The sequence below is a fragment of the Mobula birostris genome, chromosome 12 (assembly GCF_030028105.1).
Source record: "Mobula birostris isolate sMobBir1 chromosome 12, sMobBir1.hap1, whole genome shotgun sequence".
NCBI classification, from domain to species: Eukaryota; Metazoa; Chordata; class Chondrichthyes; order Myliobatiformes; family Myliobatidae; genus Mobula; species Mobula birostris.
This window is the reverse complement of record NC_092381.1, coordinates 27,541,360-27,561,372: the sequence shown is the minus strand read 5'-3', so window position 1 is coordinate 27,561,372 and position 20,013 is coordinate 27,541,360. Positions and strand designations below refer to the sequence as shown.

Genomic DNA, 20,013 nt, shown 5'->3' with positions numbered 1-20,013 from the left:
CAGGCAACATCTATGAAGGGAACTAAACAATGATGTTTCAGGCTCAGACCCATGACAGCCTGAAGCATTGATTGTTTATTCCTCTCCTTTGACACTGCCTGACCTGCTGAGTTCCTTCAACATTTTGTATTTGTTGCTTTGGATTTCCAGCATCTGCAGAATATCTTACGTTTCTCAATAGATGAATGAGTTGGGATTCAAGTAAGAATGACTCAGAACAGATCTATTACTTTAAATTCACTTTCAGCATTGCCATTGAAAGTGAGACATTTGTTACTTGTATCTGGATGACCTTCAGTAACGTGGTGGTGGTGTCCCAAAGTAAACTGTTACAGTTATATCTTTGAAGTACCCATTCTAATCAATTATTACAGGAGCACCTTAGAGAGTGTCCAGACCAGCTGGATTACTGTCTGGTATGGGAATTGCAAGGCATCTGACCACAAGACCCTACAAAGGATTGCAAGGACTGCTGAGAGTATCATCAGGATATCTCTTCCACTCATCTGAGATATTTATGCATATAAATATATAAATATATACTGTGTATGCAGGATCCTCAGCAATGTCAATGATCTCTCCCATCTGTTCAACAGTCTCTTTGGCCTCCTACCATCTGGCAGGAGGTATCATAGCATTAGGACAAGGACCATTAGAATGAGAAACAGCTTCCTCCCCCAGGCTATGAGATTACTGAACTCCCTGCAACCACCCAGGTCTCCTCACATATGAAGTGCCAGTAGTGTATACTCTACTTTTTTGACATTTTGTTGGAAATGCAACTTATTATGTGTTAATTTATTTGTGGTAATATTGCTTTATGTGTTGTGTGTGAGTTATTGTGTTGAAGCATTGATTGTTTGAGGTGTTGTGTTGTGCATCTTGGTCTGGAAGAATGTTGTTTCGCTTGGCAGTATACACGACTAGAGTTGAATAACAAAAAAACTTGAACTTGATAGTGCTGTGATATATTGAGTTTGTGCATGGTGACTTAGAGATGATATTCCTCTGAACTTGGTGCTCCATCCCTTGAAGATGGATGAGGACAGTCTTTGGAGGCGCTGTCGAAGAAGATGGTGCCAGCAAACAACACTATCATGGAAGACATCCTGGAGATGGTCCATGGAACTGCTTCCTTCACTTCTTCTACATCTTCTTTTTCTTTCAAATATGGTTCTGGTACCGTTGGAACCTGTGATCTAAAGTTTAGGGAGTTTTTGGGCCGTTTGAACATCTTCATTTTCTTTCAAATATATTTCTGGTACCATTGGAGCCTGTGATCTAAAGTTTGGGGAGTTTTCGGGCCAGTTGAACATTCTGGCACTTTGCTGTCTCTGAGAGGGTTTTGGAAGGCAAGCGGCTTCGAGGCCAAAAAGGTTAGAGATAGGGCACAAGCCCAAGTTCAACTCCATTTCTCACTGATCTTGCTTATTAAGGTATTGAGGAAGACTGAAAACATCAAGGTGAGTACTGAAGGCATGCAAGTGTTCAGCATCATCTACCAGCCTCTCACTCCCTGGAGCTGGAGAAGGTGTCTGCCTGTGAGAGTCTCTCTCGCCCTCTCACTCGCTGCTCCCAAAGGAAAGTCCATGTATTTAATGGGACTCTGTCCCTTGATGCTGTCAGAGGATGGTACAGAAGTTCTGAGGTATTGTGGATTGGACTGTAGTTCATATCATGATGTGTTTTCTGGTCATTTTTTTTTCATTGCTACTTTGAGTGACTTTAAATTAGGACAGCCTGCAGATAATGATCACTGAGCCAAACTGAACATGGACTCCTTAATTTTTGTGTTTATAATCTGCGTTTTTCGTTCGATCTTTTTTGTTGGTGTTTGTGCGGTTTGTTTTTTATGTGTGTTGTAGGGGGAAGTTTGGTGTTTTTCTTTGAACAGGGTCCATAGTTGTCCTTGTTTCATGGATGTCTGTTGTATACTTCATATGTACTTTGATACTTTGAGTTCTTTGAAATTGCTTTTTTTGAATTGGGGTAGTGCATCCCATAGCTTGTCCACATGATCATTTTTATGGTGGATGTTTAAAAGAGTGCTTTGCCCTCTTCAGTGCCTGTACATTCTTAGAAGTTTGTGTAGATTTGGTACGTCATCTAAAAGTCTGATAAGCTTCTATAGATGCACCATGGATAGTATCCTGACTGGTTGCATCACAGCCTGGTATGGAAATGCCAATGTCCAAGCATGGACAAGCCTACAAAAAATAGTGGATACAGCCCAGTCCATCACAAGCAGAGCCCTTCTCACCATTGAGCACATCCACAAGGAGCACTGTCACAAATAACGGAGCATCCATCGTCAAGGACTCCCACTATCCTGGCCAAACACTCTTCTCACTGTTGCCAACAAGCAGGAAGAATGGAAGCCTTAGGTCCCATACCACCAGGTTCAGTAACAGTCATTACACTACAAACATTTTTCTCATGAACCGATGTGGATAACTTCACTTGCCTCAACACTGAACTGATTCCACAACCTATTGGCTCACTTTCAAGGACTCTACAAGTCGTATTCTCAGTATCGCACAGTTAGTCTTCTCTTGCTCACTGGGTGTTCGTCAGTCTTTGTTTGGGTGTAGCTTTTCTTTGATTCTGTAGTATTTCTTTTACTGTAAACGTCTGCAAGAAAATGAATCTCAGGGTAGTATATGGTGACATATCCATACTTTGATCATAAATTTACCTTGAATTTTTTTCTGGCCTGTCTGTCCTAACAGTTGCTATCAAACACAAAGCTCCAATTAGGGACACAATTACATTCTATGCACATCTAAGATTTTTTTTTGCAGTTGCCTGGCTGCATCAGGCTGTAACAGTGGCATAGAATCTCCAACCATACCCGTCTGTAGAATCATGGGTGACAGTATATCATAAAAAAAATATGCCCTCATAGCAGGAAGACAACTTAACAGCTAGCTTTATTGTAGCCTGCATTCTTCCTGATGAGCTTTGTTTCAAAGCCCATCATTTGGATGTTTTTGTTCATCCACACGGAGCCATATAAAGGGAAAGCTTACACAAGATTTTCTAAATATTCTGCGGAGGTAGTAAAATTCTTGCGCTATCTAGATTTCCGTTTTTGCCCATTGGGTCTATACTGGCTCTCAGCACAATCCTATCAGTCTATTTCCCCACCCCCTTGTTTTGCTATAACCTGTGCTCGCTCTCTCTCTGCTTGATCAACTCTCCATCAATCCCTCTACTTCCCACTTAGACTAGGCGTAAGATTAAAATAACCACTTAACCTACCAGCCCTGATATCCTGATATCGTTGCTACATGGGGGGGGAAACGGGATCTCAAGGAGGCAAATCCATGCAGTCACTGGGAAAATGGGTGAACTCCACGCAGACAGACCTCAATAAAACATGGGTCATGGTGAGGCAGCAGGACTAGCTAATGTGCCTCCATAGGTAGAAAGCATAGAATTGTCCAGACAGGACCTTTTGCTTCTGAACCCTCTTAAAGAGGGAGAGGAGGGATTATGATTCATATCTTAGCCATGGGGAAAGACAGAGAGAGATCACAGAGGAGAAATAAACAGCAATTTGAAAAACCAAAACCTCAAGGGGTAATGTGTATAGACAAAGTGATACTAATCATAGAAGAATGGATTAACCTAATAAACAGGTGCAGTGGCAGCAGTCAGTTCACGTGGTGACCAACTGTGCTCAGCGGTTTCTTTTCATCTCCAGTGCCCTGACAGACTGCAGTAGCTGAACCTACTGGAGAGTGCATTTCAGCCAGACAGCTGATGCCCGAGTGCAGGCATGTTCCTGGGTTTACTTCACAGGTGCTAGCGTTAGCAATCGTCACTCCCATAGAGCACCTCCGCAGCTTTGCCATTTGGAGAACAGAGCTTCTGTGTCCACAAAATGGTCATCCGAACTGCCTCTGGTGCTACGATCTAGCAAAAGGATCTGTCGCTTTATATTTTCCCCTCATGCAGAAAAACCCAACTGCTGCCCCACAGAGAGATGGAAGATGGGAAGTGACCTCTGACTTTGGTTATAAAAAAGCAGAGAACCATTTTAGAATGATAGGATTTTGTGATTTTATTTAGAGCTGCGGAAATATCCGCTTATGTTATACCCTTAGAAAATGGCTTATATAAGCGGACAAAAAACTAACAGGATTCAGAAATGCGTGTCCTGACCAGAAATCACTGAAAAATTAATGATAGAAAAAGACCAGAATAATATCCACTTTGCTTGCCCTTGCTAAAGACAAAATGATGTCATGAAAATGCCATGAGAAATTCTAGCTGTGAGAGTTCCAGTGCATAGTCTTAGGCTTTTGTTCTTTCTAGATTTCGACAATTTAATGTCTCAATTAAAATAACACACAGTAGAACATTTTACAAGAGAATTAGGCACTCTTCTTTTAATATTCCCCACAGCAATGGACCTACTCTTTTAGTTCTTATTGTTCACTATTTTCAATTAAAATCATAAAACACTACAGAAACAGGTCACATCTACTTCGTGCCAAACTAGTAACCTGCTTAGTACCATCGACCTGCACCTGGACCATAGCGTTCCATACCCCTCCTGTCCATGTACCTTTCCAATATTTTATTAAATATTGAAATCGAACCCAAATCTACCACTTGTGCTGGCAGCTCGTTCCCCACTCTCGCCATCATCTAAGTGAAGATCCCCTTCATGTTCCCCTTAAACATTTTACCTTTCACTCTTAATCCATGATCTCTAGTTCTAGTTTCACCCAAAGTCAGTGGAAGAAGTCTGCTTACATTTACCTTTTTTATAGCCCTCAAAATTTGTATACCTCTATCAAATCTCACCTCATTCTCTTATGTTCTAGGGAATAAAGTCCTAATCTATTAAACTGTTCCCCTATAATTCAGATCCTCAAGTCCTTGCAACATCCTTGTTAACCTTCTCTGCACTTTTTCAATCTTATTGGCATCTTTCCCAGGTAGGTGACCAGAACAGTACACAATACTCCATATTAAGGATCACTAATGTCTTATACAACAGCAACATAGCAGATAAGGTGAGAGAGAGAAATGGTGAAGGAGTAGTGGGAGGGCCCATTACCAGAAGTTCGAGTAATCGATGTTCATGCCATAAGATTGGAGGCTACCCAGACGGAATATAACGTGTTGCTTCTCCAGCCTGAGTGTGGTCTCATCGCAGCAGTAGAGGAGGCCATGGACTGACATGTCTGAATGGAAATGAGAAGTGGAATTAAAATGAGTGGCTACTGAGAGATCCCTCTTTGTCTTGCAGATAGAGTATGGATGCTCGGCGAAGCAGTCTCCCAATCTACATCTGGTCTCACCAATATACAGGAGGCCACACCGGGATTTGCGGATACAGTAGATGACTCTAACAGACTCACAGGTGAAGTGCCCCTTCACCTGGATGGACTGTTTGGGGCCCTGAACTCTAGTAAGGAAGGAGGTGTAGGGGTAGGCGTAGCACTTGTTCCACTTGCAAGGATAAGTACCAGGAGGGAGATCAGTGGAGAGGGATGAATGGACAATGGAGTCATAAAGGGAGCGATCCCTGCGGAAAGCAGAAAGTTGGGGGCAGGGAGAGGGAAAGATATGCTTGGTAGTGGGATCCCGTTGGAGATGGCGGATGTTACGGAGAATTATGTGGTAGACATGGAGGCCAGTGGGGTGGTAGATAAGGGCAAGAGGATCCTTATTCCTAGTGTGTTGGCGGATGGATGGGGTGAGGGCAGACATGCGTGAAATAGAAGGGCAACATTGATGATGGGGAAGGAAAGCCCCTTTCTTTGAAGAAAGGGGTCATCTCATTAGTTCTGGAATGAAAAGTCTCATCCTGAGAGCATATGCAGCAGAGATGGAGGAATTGAGAGAAAGGGGTGTCATTTTTACAAGTAACAGGGTGGGAAGAGATATATACCAGGTAGCTGTGAGGATCTGTGGGTTTATAAAAGATATCAGTGGATAAATATTGATTTCATGAACTTCCAGTAGTAGCGCTACCCCACCACTCCTTTTCCTTCACCATTACCCATTCCCATTTCCCTCTCTCACCTTGTCTTTTTCCTGCCCATCGCCTCCCTCTGGTGCTCCTCCGCCTTCCCTTTCTTCCATGGCCTTCTGTCCTCTCCTATCAGATTCCCCTTTCTCCAACCTTTTATCTCTTTCTTTATCTCTATCACTTCCCAGTTCTGTACTCCTCCTCCTCTCCCAGTTTCACCTATTACCTACTACCTAGTACTCCTTTCTTCCCTCCCCCCACCTTTTTTACTCTGACCTCATCTCTTTTTTCCCAGTCCTGATGAAGAGTCTTGGTCCAAAAAGTCAATTGTTTACTCTTTTCCATAGATGCTGCTTGGCCTGCTGAGTTCCTCCAGTATTTTGTGTGTATTACTTTGGTTTTCAGCATTTGCAGATTTTGTCTTGTCCCTGTACTCAATACTTTGATTTATGAAGGACAATGTGCCAAAAGCTATCTCTATGATCCTCTCTATCTGCGATGCCACTTTCAAGGATTTATGGATATGATTTTCCAGATCCCTTTCTTCCACCACATTCTTCCTTGTCCTACCACTCACTGTACAAGTCCTACCCTGAATTGTACCCCCAAAGCGCAACACCTCAGACTTGTCTGCATTAAATTCCATCTGCCATTTTTCCAGCTGTTCCAGAACCCGCTGCAAGCCTTGATAGTCTTCCTCGCTGTCTACTGCACCCCAAATCTTGGTGTCATCCGCAAATTTGCTGATCCAGTTTACTACATTATTATATAGACCTTTGATATAGATGACATACAACAATAGACCCAGCACCAATGCTTGTGGCACACTGCTAGGCACAGGCCTCCGATAAGAGAGGCAACCATCTACTACCGGTCTTTAGCTTCTAATGTCTAATCCATTTACTGAATGCCAAGCAGCTGAACCTTCTTAACCAACCTCCCATGCAGGACCTTGTCAAAGACCTTGCTAAAATCAATGTAGATAATGTACACTGCCTTGGCTTCAGCAGGTTTCCAGGTAGCCTCTTTGAAAAATTCTGTTAAAATTAGTTAGACACAAACTAAAATGCACAAAGCCATGATGACTATCCCTAATCAGTCCCTGTCTAATCAAATACTTATGTATCTGGTCCCTTAGAATACCTTCCAATAACTTACCAATTACTGCTGTCAAGCTTACCGTCCTATAAACTACAGTGTTATTTTTAGAGCCTTTCTTAAACAATGGAACAACATTAGCTATCCTCCAGCACCTCATCCATTGTTGACGACATTTTAGATATCCACTGTTACGGCCCCTACAATTTCTGTACCAGCTTCCTACTAAGACTAAGGGAACATTTTGTCAAACCCTGGTGATTTATCCACCTTAATTCACCTCAAAAGAGCAAACGTCACCTCTGTAGTTTGTATACGGTCCATGACCTCATGGGTATTTCTATAGTCTCTGCGTCCATCTCCTGAATAAAGACAGATTCAGATAAAAATCCATTTAAGATCTCCCATATGTCTTTTGGCTCCATGCATAGATGACCACTTTGGGCATCAAGAAAATCAATTTTGTCCCTTGTAATCCTTGTGCTCTTAATATATCTTCCCTTAGGAAGCTCCTTCACCTCATCTGCTAGAGCAACCTCTTTTATCCCTCCTGATTTCCTCCATAAGTGTTTACCTGGATTTTTTATATTCCTCAGTTAGGTCACTTGTTCCTTTTTGTCTGCACCTGCTATGTACCTCTTTCATCTTCTTAACCAGGGCCTCAATATCTCTTGAAAAGCAAGGTTCCCTAAACCTGTTGTCCTTGCCTTTTATTCTGCCAGGAACATATAGACTCTGTACTCTTAAATCTTCACTTTTGAAGGCTTCCTACTTACCAAGCACACTTTTGCCTGAAAATAGCCTGTCCCAATCCACACTTGTCAGATCCTTTCTGACACCATCAAAATTGGCCTTTCTCCAATTTAGAATCTCATCTCAAGGAACAGACCTATCCTTCTCCATAAATATATTGAAATTAATGATTTCATTATGATCACTAGATGCAAAGTGTTCCCCTACACAAACAAAGAGTAGGTTAAAAAGTCAGTACCACTTCCTCCAGCAGCTTGTTTGTTAGTACAGATTCCAACACTTGCAATCTCATGTGCATAGGTCATTGAAAGTGGCAGTTAGAGGATTCTGGGTTTTATTTATAGAGGAATAGACACCCAGGAACTTGAAACTGCTAACTCACTCCACTTCTGATCCCTCTATGAGGACTGGTAAGTGTTCCCTGATCTTACCTTTCCTGAAGTCCACAATAAGCTCTTTCATCTTACTGATGTTGAGTTTAAGGTTGTTGCTGGGAACACCATTCCACAAGCTGGTATGTCGCACTCCTGTACACCCTCTTGCCATCAGAGATTCTACCAACAATGGCTGTATCATCAGCTAATTTATGGATGGTATTTGAGCTATGCCTAGCCACACAATTATGGGTATAGAGAGAGTAGAGCAGTGGGCTAAGCACACACCCCTGAGGTGTGCCAGTGTTGATCATCAGTAAGGAGGAGATATTATCACCAATCCTCACAGATTGTGGTCTTCTGGTTAGGAAGTCGAGGATCCAATTGCACAGGGAGGTACAAAGGCCCATTTTCTGTAACTTGTCAATGAGGATTGTGGGAATGATGGTGTTAAATGCTGAGTTATGGTCGATGAACAACATCCTAACACAGGTGTTTGTATTGTCCAGGTGGTCTAAAGCCATGTGAAGAGCCATCAAGATTGCGTCTGATGTTGACCTATTGTGGCAATAGGCAAATTGCAGTGAGTCCATGTCCTTGCTGAGGCAAGAGTTTAGTCTAGTCATGACCAACCTCTCAAAGCACTTCATCACCGTAGATGTGAGTGCTACCAGGCGATAGTCATTAAGGCAGCTCACATTCTTCTTAGGCATTCACAAGTGTGAAGTATCATGTCCAGTTCTGGGTACGATGCTTTAGAAAATCTTGAAGGTTTAGAGATGGTACTTTAGAGATTCACTGGTGTGGTGCTGGAATTGAAGTATTTTAAGTTATGTGAATGGATTAGAGAAACAGGGATTGCTAGGACAGTGGAGGTTGAAAGGGGATTTGACAGAGGTGACTGCTGGGCAGTGAAGTAACTCTAATAGGTGGATAAGTCAAGAACTTCGAGACATAAAATGAAACTGCCTGGCAATGGAATCAAAAATGACTAGAAGATCGGTTCTTTTACACAGTGAGTGGTTAATGTCTGCAATACACTAGCAGGAGTATTATGTTATAGCATTTAAAAGAGAACTGGATTAGTAAAAGGAAGAGAAATTTAAGGTACAGCAAAAAACAAAAACAAACTTGGGACTAGCTGGGTTGCTCTTGTATAGAGCTAGTAAGAATTTAAAAGGTGGAATGGATGTTTGTCCTGTAATCAATCTGTAGTTCTCTGACTTCGTCTAGTCATTAAGTGCCGGTCAACATTCAAAGTTATTTGGGTTTTCTCTAATGCACAATCAAAAGATCCTAGAAGTACAGTATACAGCCACAAAAATACTTATGCTTTCTATCTGACTTACTAATATGATCTGAATTTTTGGTACAAATGTTACTTCATAAGAATTTGCTCAGATTATGCCATCACAGGAATTTTGACCCAACTATACTTTCCCACAAACATAAGAGATTCTGCAGATGTTGTAAACCGTGAGTAATACACTCAAAATTCTGGAGAAGCTCAGCAGGTCAAGTAGCATCTATGGAGGGGAAGAAACGATCAAATGTTTCAGGTTGACACCCTTCATCAGCACACTTTGTCGTGCTGACCTCTATGAAATTAAAACCATATTACTGGTAATGTTAGGGAATGACTAATACCCCTATCTATACTGGTTATCATGTTAAAAGACAAACACCATAAATTTAGACAAAGATTACTGCCAAATCAAAATAAATCATAATACATTATGGGGAGCTGTAATTAATTATGATAATCCTTCATAGCTTTATGAGTTAATTGAAGAGGATTAAGATAATGTTTCTTTTAAGTTCTTTAAACATCTTTCATAAATATAGGTAAGTACATTGCAATATTGAAGTTATTCTTCAACAGTGCTTTCTGTAGCATCTGCATTTGGATACCAGCTAGGCAAGGGCTCCCAACCTAGGATCAGATTGATCCACGGCACAAAAAAGGTTGGGAACTCCTTAGCCAGAGCAATATTTCAGCACTTCTGGACCTTCTACATTTTCCAGTCTTATTTTGTATCAAGGGCTTTGTTTGAGTTGAGATGGAATGAACAAGGCTAATTTGTTTTTTTTATTTGTTCAACCTCTTTACTGTAAAACAATTATGCTATTTTGAGGTGCTTTAGGATTTCTTCTACTTTTGCCGCTTACACAAAGGGAAATTCAAAGTTACAGCTGTCAAAAACTTCAATACTGTAATTCTATAAAGAAAATGCTGAATTTGCTGGTTAGCTAAATAGGTATATACAGGTATATTTGTTGAACTGTTTGTTTATTGAGAGTTTTAATTTATAATTCTAAATGCTAACTTTTTTATATGTAAGCTTTTCTAAAGTTCAATTTTAGTAACATTGACTGTCAGTTTTTTTTATTATAGCTTAGCCATTTTAACAATATAATTCTTGGTCAACTCCTACTTTTGCCACTTCATTTTCTCAGTGTCTGGATGTGGAGGACCCCCAATCCTCTTCACAGGACATTCAATGGGTGGCTGAAAAATCAAGGTCTCCTTTCCCTTGACTGATGTGCAGCAGCTTGAGTTAACCCTGAATCTAATCTTCCCAGAGTAAGAGGTTGTGTCATTGAGTAAACACAAGAGATTATGCAAACGCTGGAAATCAGACAAAATGCTGGAGGAGCTCAGCAGGTCAGGCAGCATCTATGGAAAGGAATAAACAGTCGAGGCCCTTCATCAGGACTGAAAACGAAGGGGGAAGGTGCCAGAATAAGAAGGTAGGGGAGGGGAAAGAGTAAAATCTGGCAGGTATATGGTGGAAGAGGTGAAGGGCTGAATAAGAAGGAATCTGGTAGGAGAATGGACCATGGGTGAAAGGGAAAGTGGAGGTCCACCAGAAGAAAAAAAGTGAGAAGGGGGAGGGAGGAAAAGTTCCCGAAGTTAGAGAAATCAATGTTTATGCTGTCAGATTTGAGGCTACGCAGATGGAACATGGTGCTGCTCCTCCAACTGGAGAGTGGCCTCATCATGGGAGTAGAGGAAACCATACCCCAACATTTTGGAAAAGGACAGGAAATAGAATTAAAATGTGTGGCCACCAGGAAAGTCCACCTTTCACGGCAGATAGAGTGAAAGTGATTGACTTCATTTCCTGGGCACCTGGATATGGAGAGCCCTCTGCACCTCTTCCCAAGACATTCATGGGGTGGCTGAAGATCAAGATGCCATTTTCATTACCTGATGCATAGCAGCTTGATTTAACCCTAATCCAAATTGTCTTTCCTTTAAATATGCGGTTGTGACTTCAATTTACATGAAATGGATTCTTCAAGGGTTAGGACCTCCTGAAATTACACTCTTGGTGCATGTGATGTTGTGTTCAACAACATAACTGACCTTGTAGCACAACTGGCCACATTCACCATATACAATAAATACCTTCATTTATTAAGAAAGCACAGTGTCACAGCTCTTTGAAAGGCAACTATGTGGGGTTCTGAATTTGCAGGACATTTAATGAGTTACTATTAGTTAGACTTCCCTAACACATGTAGGTTTTTACAATAATTTTGTTGTGCAATATGTTGAACGATAAAAGCAATGAGGAAAACTGGGGCCTGAGGGAGTAGTGCGAGAGAACAGGGCCATCAGCTGGATATCTGTTGAAGGAGTGTGGAATTTAAGCACAAAGAAGAGCAAATTATAGTGGAAAAATTCAGATTTAAATCAGATTTCCGGAGAGAAATTGTGTGTGGGTTTGGGGAGGAGGTGGAATAGGGATCTAATTAAGAAAGAGAAAAGCATAAAGGAAACAGGAATACAATTTAAAGTCTGGTATTTTGGAATCTCTAACAACAAATAACATCTAAAGGACTAGAAACTGGCATTTGTAATAGTTCATTCTCATTGCCAATTAACTTACTCTCATCACATTAATGAATATTTGTACTTGAAGTAACAAGACAACTTTCTATGGTATCATTAATTGGTATTTGTCAGTCAATACCTTAGCTTCAGGCCATTTAGCTTCTACCAATTGCAAGCCTAGAAGCAAATTGCCACTTTTGCAAATCCAATTATGGAGTAGCATGACCCAGATTACATCAAGATATTGAGTTTTAACTGTATGGATGTCCAATATTTGATTTTTGCTGTGCCATTCACATACAAGTAACAGGGAATACTGATACTTTTACTGCTATAATGACAAATTTTTAGTTCTACCTAATAATCATCAAACTTCACAGACTATATATTGTATACAGTCATTTGCAGACTGCTAGCAACTTGAGTTATGTAAAATGTTAAGAATACCTGTTCACACATTTCCACAGAGGTTTAAAAGTGATAGGAAAATAACCTTTAGAGTCCTTTATGTGGTGAAACCAGTGAAATGTTTCTGTTACTATTAGGAATTAGCAACTGCTACTCCTCACTTGGAGTACTGTGAGTGGGTTTGGGCCTCTTATCTTAGAAAGGATGAGCTGAAACTGGAGAGTGTTCAAATGAATCCAGGATTGAATAGCTTGTCAAATGAACAGCATTTGATGACACTGGGCCTGTATTCACTAGAATTCAGGAGAAGGTGGGGGTGACCTAATTAAAACCTGTTGAATGGTGAAAGGCCTCGATAGAGTGGATGTGAAGAGGGTGCTTTCTATGGTGGGAGAGTCCAAGATCAAAATAAAGAGGCGTCCTTTTATAACGGAGATGAGGAGGAATTTCTTTAACCAGAGAGTGGTGAAATTGTGGAATTCTTTACCACAGGCAGCTGTGAAGGCCAAGTCTTTACATGTATTTAAGGTAGAGGTTGATAGATTCTTGATTGGTCAGGGCATGAAGGGACACAGGAAAAGGCAGGAGATTGGGGCTGAGAGGAAAATTGGATCAGCCATGATGAAATGGTGGAGCAAACTCAATGGGACAAATGGCCTCATTCTTATGGTCTGATAGATCAGAGACTGGTCCCTGGAGAGTACCAAAATAAGTTCTGCGGTGACATTGTTGGTGCCTTACCTTGTTTCTCAGTCAAATTTATTGTATTATCTATATTCTTAAGTTGCAGTGACCAGGAATGGAATCTTATAATATTCTTTACATTAAAGTCAGGGTAAGAGCAAGTTGAAGATTAGACACCCATTATACAGCAAAGAATAATGGGAATACACAGGAGACCAGGATGAAGAAGTGCATAGATTATGTTGATGGTTTGAGGGTTTGTGATCGGTTTGGGAAGAGTCAAAGAGAGTCGGTTACTGAGGTAAAGAGTTGTTAGGTCATTTTAACACTAGAATAAGCCAATGAAAGTGACTGAGAGGTGCAGAAAAGATTTGTTAAGAAATGTGTAGCTAATCTTTGTATGACCTCAGGTGATAGAACATAGAAATATAAGACTGGAAGCATAAACCAGGAGAGCATTGTAATACTTGGATGCCAAGGGCATGAAGGCTTCAGTATTAAGTAAGATGAGGCAATGTGTCTAAAGAGGCTTGAGCAGAGTAAGGAAGTTGTGGCATTCTCTTCAGAATCATCTCTACATCCAACCATCAATATGGCATTGCCTATAATCTGTAAAAGCACAATGATATTGAATGTTCACTATCTAGTGTGTTATTGGAAGTAATGGGCCATCTTCAGTGCTATAAACACAGGAGATTCTGCAGATGCTGGAAACCTTGTGCAACACGCATACAATACTGGACTAACTCAGCAGGTCAGGCAGCATCTATTGTTAATGTATCTGTCTGAGACCTTTAATCAGGACAGGAAAGGAAGGGGGTAGAAGTCAGAAGGTGGTGGGGGAAGGAGAAGGAGTGCAAGCTGGCAGGTGATAGGTAAGACCAGGTGCGGGGTAGGGTGGGTGAGTGAGTGGAGGAGGAGGATGAAGTAAGAAGCTGGGAGGTGATGGATGAAAGAGGTAAGTGGCTGAAAAAGAAGAAATAGAATAAAGGAGGATATTGGACCATGGAAAAAGGAAAAGAGGAGGTGATGAAATCACAAACAAGAGAAAAAGAGGAGGAGGTGATGGGCAGGTGAGAAGAGAAGTGAAAGGGTAACCAGAATGGGGAATGGAAATAAGTGAAAGATGGATGGGGAAGAAATTACTGTGTTAGAAAATTGACTACCCAGATGGAATTTGAGGTGCTGCTCCTCCAACATGAGTTTGGCCTCATTATAGCAGTATGGGAATGGGAAGTCGACTTGAAATTGAAAGATCCTGTCTTTTGCAGCAGAGAGAGTGAAGGTACTCAGCAAAGTAGTCCTCCAGTCTACATCGGGTCTCACTAATATCGAGGAGCACTGAATGCAAAAGATGACCCCTTCGCTGTTAGCCAGTTTGTTATTTGCAGGCAAATCCAAGAATATTACTCAAAGAATCAATACAATCATTATCTTTATTGGCAGCTTACTAGCAGAACATGGGTAGTTTATTCCTGACTTCTCTGCCTGAGCATTGCAATGTAAGAATCAGGAAAGTTAACCTATTTGTTTTTCCATTCTGCCCCTTGGCTTTTCATGCAGGGAAAAGTGTATGTAAAAATGCCTGCAAAGTAGACTCAGTACTTGTAAATAACAATCAAACATATCTCTGCCTGTACAGCAATAACAGTTTATTTCATTTCATTCTTTCCAGAATCATGTATTTGCAGAAGTCACATGATCATCAACAGGAGGTTTGTCCTATTCTTTGGGCATCTTTATTATTTATTGTTCAACGATCACATTTGGAATGAAATCCAAGATGCAGTCTCACTTAATAAGACACATACACAGAACTGTTATTCCTTCACAAAAATTCCAGTGATATTGGTGGTATATGGAACATTTGTAACAATTCAAGCACATTGCACCATGTTGAGGGGGCAGAAGGTACATATTCGACATTTTCTGTATTTGTTTTTCCCTTACACAGACTAATGTCTGACTACTTTGGTTATTGCTAAGTCATGCAAAACATAACCTGTTTTAAACTACGGTGCAATTAATGCTTTTTTTTAAATAAAAAATTGCAGGAATCTTTTTGAAAGAAATGCCTATTTTGTATTCATTGTGCTGTAAGAAATAATGAATATTTGTCAGGCAATACCGCATGATAAGCATTGTGATTTAGAAAATTCTCATTCTTTTGTCGTTGCGTCCGGCAGTAAATCTTCTTGCTGTTTTAACAGTAAATGTACAAAAGTGACTCAACGCTGGATGATATAATAAGGCTTTAATTCTGCAACTGCATTTGGGTTTACAGGATTCAGTATGTAAGATACTGCCTTATTTGACTTTCCATTTTGATAGAAAATGTCTGTCTTTCCCTGCCTCAAACATTTAAACTTAAATAAGACTGCAATTATAAATCAGATTTTATAGTAAGTAAAATTTTATAAACAATGTAATATAAAATATGTAAATTAAAAATTATGTTATCTGTAACAATTACAAAAGTAACTTTTGTGGTTTAAATAAAATTTTGATTTTAAAAAGTTTTGTTGAACTATATCCAACTCCATTGACAGATCAAATACATTCCTTGCAGAGTTGTAGGCATTCAATGCATAAATCATTCAAAATTAAAGCTCGAGCTAAGTCAATAGGTATGAAACTGTGTGATGTACTATTGATTCTAGTTTTGACCCTGGCATTCATTGAGCTCTTTTAATGGAACTTAATATTTGCAAGACGGTGATCATTTAAAGGTTAAACTGGGGGATAGAAGACAGTGAGGACACTAGCATGACAATCAAAGCAGCCCACACATTAAATGAGGCTTCCTTCCAATAAAATAGCAAGTAAGCCAGGAGGTACTGTACAGAATAATAATGTACAAAGTAAAAGTAGTTTGTAAAACTGTAATTCCCTATTATATTCCTTGGAAATGCTAGCATTGTAAAGGGTCTCTTGGTTTTAATATCGCTGGTACATGATGGCTAGCATCAGAAATCACTTTAAATACATTTTTGAAGCTATGCAACATTTCCTTAAAATTCAGCTGTTAGCAGCTTAATGCATTTTCTTTGTTTTCTGTAAAAACAGAAATAAGTCTTCATTGAGATCTTTGCTCTTCATTCCTTTTGTTCTGTGACCTTCCTTAAAACAGCTGCAAATGTAATAGAAATTTAATAATAAAAGAAATCAGATATGTTGATAAGTTAGTTATTCAGACAATAGGTGCAGGAGTAGGCCATTTGGCCCTTCGAGCCAGCACCGCCATTCACTGTGATCATGGCTGATCATCCACAATCAGTACCCCGTTTCTGCCTTCTACCCATATCCCTTCACTCCGCTATCATTAAGAGCTCTACCTAACTCTTTCTTGAAAGCATCCAGAGAATTGGCCTCCACTGCCTTCTGAGGCAGTGCATTCCACAGATCCACAGCTCTCTGGGTGAAAAAGTTTTTCTTCAACTCCGTTCCAAATGGTCTACCCCTTATTCTTAAACGGTGGCCTCTGGTTCCGGACTCCTCCAACATTGGGTACATGTTTCCTGCCTCTAGCATGTCCAATCCCTTAATAATCTTATATGTTTCAATCAGATCCCCTCTCATCCTTCTAATTTCCAGTGTATACAAACCCAGTCGCTCCAATCTTTCAACATATGACAGTCCCGCCATCCCGGGAATTAACCTCGTGAACCTACGCTGCACTCCCTCAATAGCAAGAATGTCCTCCCTCAAACTTGGAGACCAAAGCTGCACGCAATACTCCAGGTATGGTCTCACCAGGGCCCTGTACAGGTGCAGAAGGACCTCTTTGCTCCTATACCCAACTCCCCTTGTTATGAAGGCCATCACGCTATTAGCTTTCTTCACTGCCTGCTGTACCTGCATGCTTACTTTCAGTGACTGATGAACAAGGACACCTAGATCTCGTTGTGCTTCCCCCTTTCCTAACTTGACACCATTCAGATAGTAATCTGCCTTCCTGTTCTTGCCACCAAAGTGAATAACCTCACATTTATCCACATTAAGCTGCATCTGCCATGCATCTGCCCACTCACCCAACCTGTCCAAGTCACCCTGCATTCTCATAACATCCTCCTCACATTTCACACTGCCACCCAGCTTTGTGTCATCTGCAAATTTGCTAATGTTACTTTTAATCCCTTCATCTAAATCATTAATGTATATTGTAAATAGCTGCAGTCCCAGCACCGAGCCTTGCGGTACCCCACTAGTCACCGCCTGCCATTCTGAAAGGGACCCATTAATCCCTACTCTTCGTTTCCTGTCTGCCAACCAATTTTCTATCCATGTCAGTACCCTACCCCCAATACCATGTGCTCCAATTTTGCCCACTAATCTCCTATGTGAGACCTTATCAAAGGCTTTCTGTAAGTCCAGGTACACTACATCCACTGGCTCTCCCATGTCCATTTTCATAGTTACATCCTTAAAAAATTCCAGAAGATTAGTCAAGCATAATTTCCCCTTCATAAATCCATGCTGACTCGGACCGATCCTGTTACTGCTATCCAAACGTACTGCTATTTCATCTTTTATAATTGACTCCAGCATCTTCCCCACCACTGCTGTCAGGCTAACTGGTCTATAATTCCCTGTTTTCTCTCTCCCTCCTTTCTTAAAAAGTGGGATAACATTAGCTACTCTCCAGTCCTCAGGAACTGATCGTGAATCTATAGAAATGAAAATGATTACCAATGCATCCACGATTTCTAGAGCCACCTCCTTAAGTACCCTGGGATGCAGACCATCAGGCCCTGGGGATTTATCAGCCTTCAGTCCCATCAGTCTATCCAACACCATTTTCTGCCTAATGAGAATTTCCTTCAGTTCCTCCGTTACCCTAGGTCCTCTGGCCACTATTACATCTGGGAGATTGTTTGTGTCTTCCCTAGTGAATACAGATCCAAAGTACCTGTTCAACTCATCTGCCATTTCTTTGTTCCCCCATAATAATTTCACCCTTTTCTGTCTTCAAGGGCCCAACTTTGGTCTTAACTAATTTTTTCCTCTTCACGTAACTAAAGCAGCTTTTACTATCCTCCTTTATATTCTTGGCTAGCTTACCTTTATACGTCATCTTTTCTTCCTGTATTGCCTTTTTAGTTATCTTCTATTGCTCTTTAAAAGTTTCCCAATCCGCTGACATTCTGCTCAACTTTGCTATGTTATACTTCTCCTTTATTTTTATACTGTTCTTGACTTCCCTTGTCAGCCATGGTCTCCCCTTACTCCCCTTAAAATCTTTCTTCCTCTTTGGAATGAACTGATCCTGAACCTTCTGTATTATTCCCAGAAATACCTGCCATTGTTGTTCCACTGTCATCCCTGCTAGGGTATCTTTCCAGTCAACTTTGGCCAGCTCCTCCATCATGGCTCCATAGTCCCCTTTGTTCAACTGTAATACTGACACTTCCAATTTTCCCTTCTCCCTCTCAAATTGTAGATTAAAACATCATATTATGGTCACTACCTCCTAATGTCTCCTTTACCTCGAGTTCCCTTATCAAATCCGGTTCATTACACAACACTAGATCCAGAATTGCCTTCTCCCTGGTAGGCTCCAGTACAAGCTGCACTAAGAATCATCTCAAAGGCACTCCACATACTCCCTTTCTTGGGGTCCAGTACCAACCTGATTTTCCCAGTCTATCTGCATGTTGAAATCCCCCATAACAACCGTAGCATTACCTTTTTTCTAATATATGGTCTAATGTTTAAAACATATGATACAAATACCTGTTTATCTGGATTGCATCTCGATTTTGATCCATTCCCTCAGTCATGGTTTGCAATAACTGAGCTACAGTAATATGGCCTTCAGGTAGTGTCACTTCTGTCATGTTCTGGACTGACCGTACATCTGATATATGTGAAGTGCAATGATACATTTTTAAAGAATTATTTTCCTGCAAGATAAAAAAAAATGCAATATTTTGATATTTTAAATGAAGTATAAAGCTTCAGTGTTACTAAGTCTTACAGTACATTCTGCATTCATACACTTAAACATCAATTTGTGAAGCTCTTAGAATCATTAATGAACAGAAAGCCATTCGCTCCATCAAATCTATAGCAGCTCTTTGTACAGCAAAACTGATGAGTCCTGATGAAGGGTCTCAGCCCAAAAATGTCAATTACTTATTCCTCTCCATAGATGCTGTCTGACTTGCTGAGTTCTTCCAGCATTTTGTGCATGTTGCTTTGTACAGCAATCTAGTTAGTCCATTTCCTGGTCTTTTCCGATAGTGCTAAAAATTATTTTCCTTCAAGTACCAAAATAATTCCCTTTTGAAAATTTTCACTGATATTTCCAATGTTATACCATGGATTAATTAAAATCAAGATTTACTTCCTTAGACATTCAGTGGGAAGATACGTTTTCTTTGTTCTACAAGTCAACATAGGAACAGGCTCTACATTCTTCAGCCCATTATGTCTATACCAAACTAATCACATTTGTCTGCACATGGTCTTTATTCATGTGCCTATCTAAATGCCTCTTAAACTTTACTACTGCATCTAAAGTACCTTGCAAAAGTATTCAGCCCCCAACTCTTTGTTCAAATCAATGAGTATTACAACCAGGAGTTTTGATCAATTTAGCGAGAATTCTTAACTGTGAAACACATGCTCCTTTTTTCATAGTAAAGCCTAAAAACAACAGGGAAAATTGTAAAACAAAAAATTCAAAAAACTGAAATGTTAGCAGTTCAAAAGTATTCTTCCCCCTTTGCTCAGTACTTGGTTGAACCAACTCTCACAGCTATTACAGCCAGTGGTCTTTTTGGATAGATCTCTATTAGCCTTGCACAATACGATGGAGCAATATTTCCTTATTCCTCCTTGCAAAATTGCACAAGCTGTACTAG

At 40.4% G+C, this 20,013-nt stretch overlaps 2 protein-coding genes across 2 annotated transcripts in view; one reads left to right on the top strand and one right to left on the bottom strand.

Annotated features, from left to right (window-relative positions):
• Positions 1-15,101, top strand: part of LOC140206277 (phospholipid phosphatase-related protein type 5-like) — a 192,278-nt gene extending 177,177 nt beyond the window's left edge. The window contains exon 6 of the mRNA XM_072274605.1: positions 14,823-15,101. Coding sequence (XP_072130706.1) covers positions 14,823-14,849 — 27 coding nt within the window. The 3' untranslated portion in view covers positions 14,850-15,101. The remainder of the gene's footprint in view (positions 1-14,822) is intronic.
• The window catches only part of LOC140206276 (uncharacterized), a 38,204-nt gene continuing 33,008 nt past the window's right edge, over positions 14,818-20,013 (bottom strand). Inside the window, exons 5-6 of the mRNA XM_072274604.1 lie at positions 18,881-19,050; positions 14,818-16,277 (exon numbers count right to left, since the gene is read on the bottom strand). Coding sequence (XP_072130705.1) covers positions 16,181-16,277; positions 18,881-19,050 — 267 coding nt within the window. The 3' untranslated portion in view covers positions 14,818-16,180. The remainder of the gene's footprint in view (positions 16,278-18,880; positions 19,051-20,013) is intronic.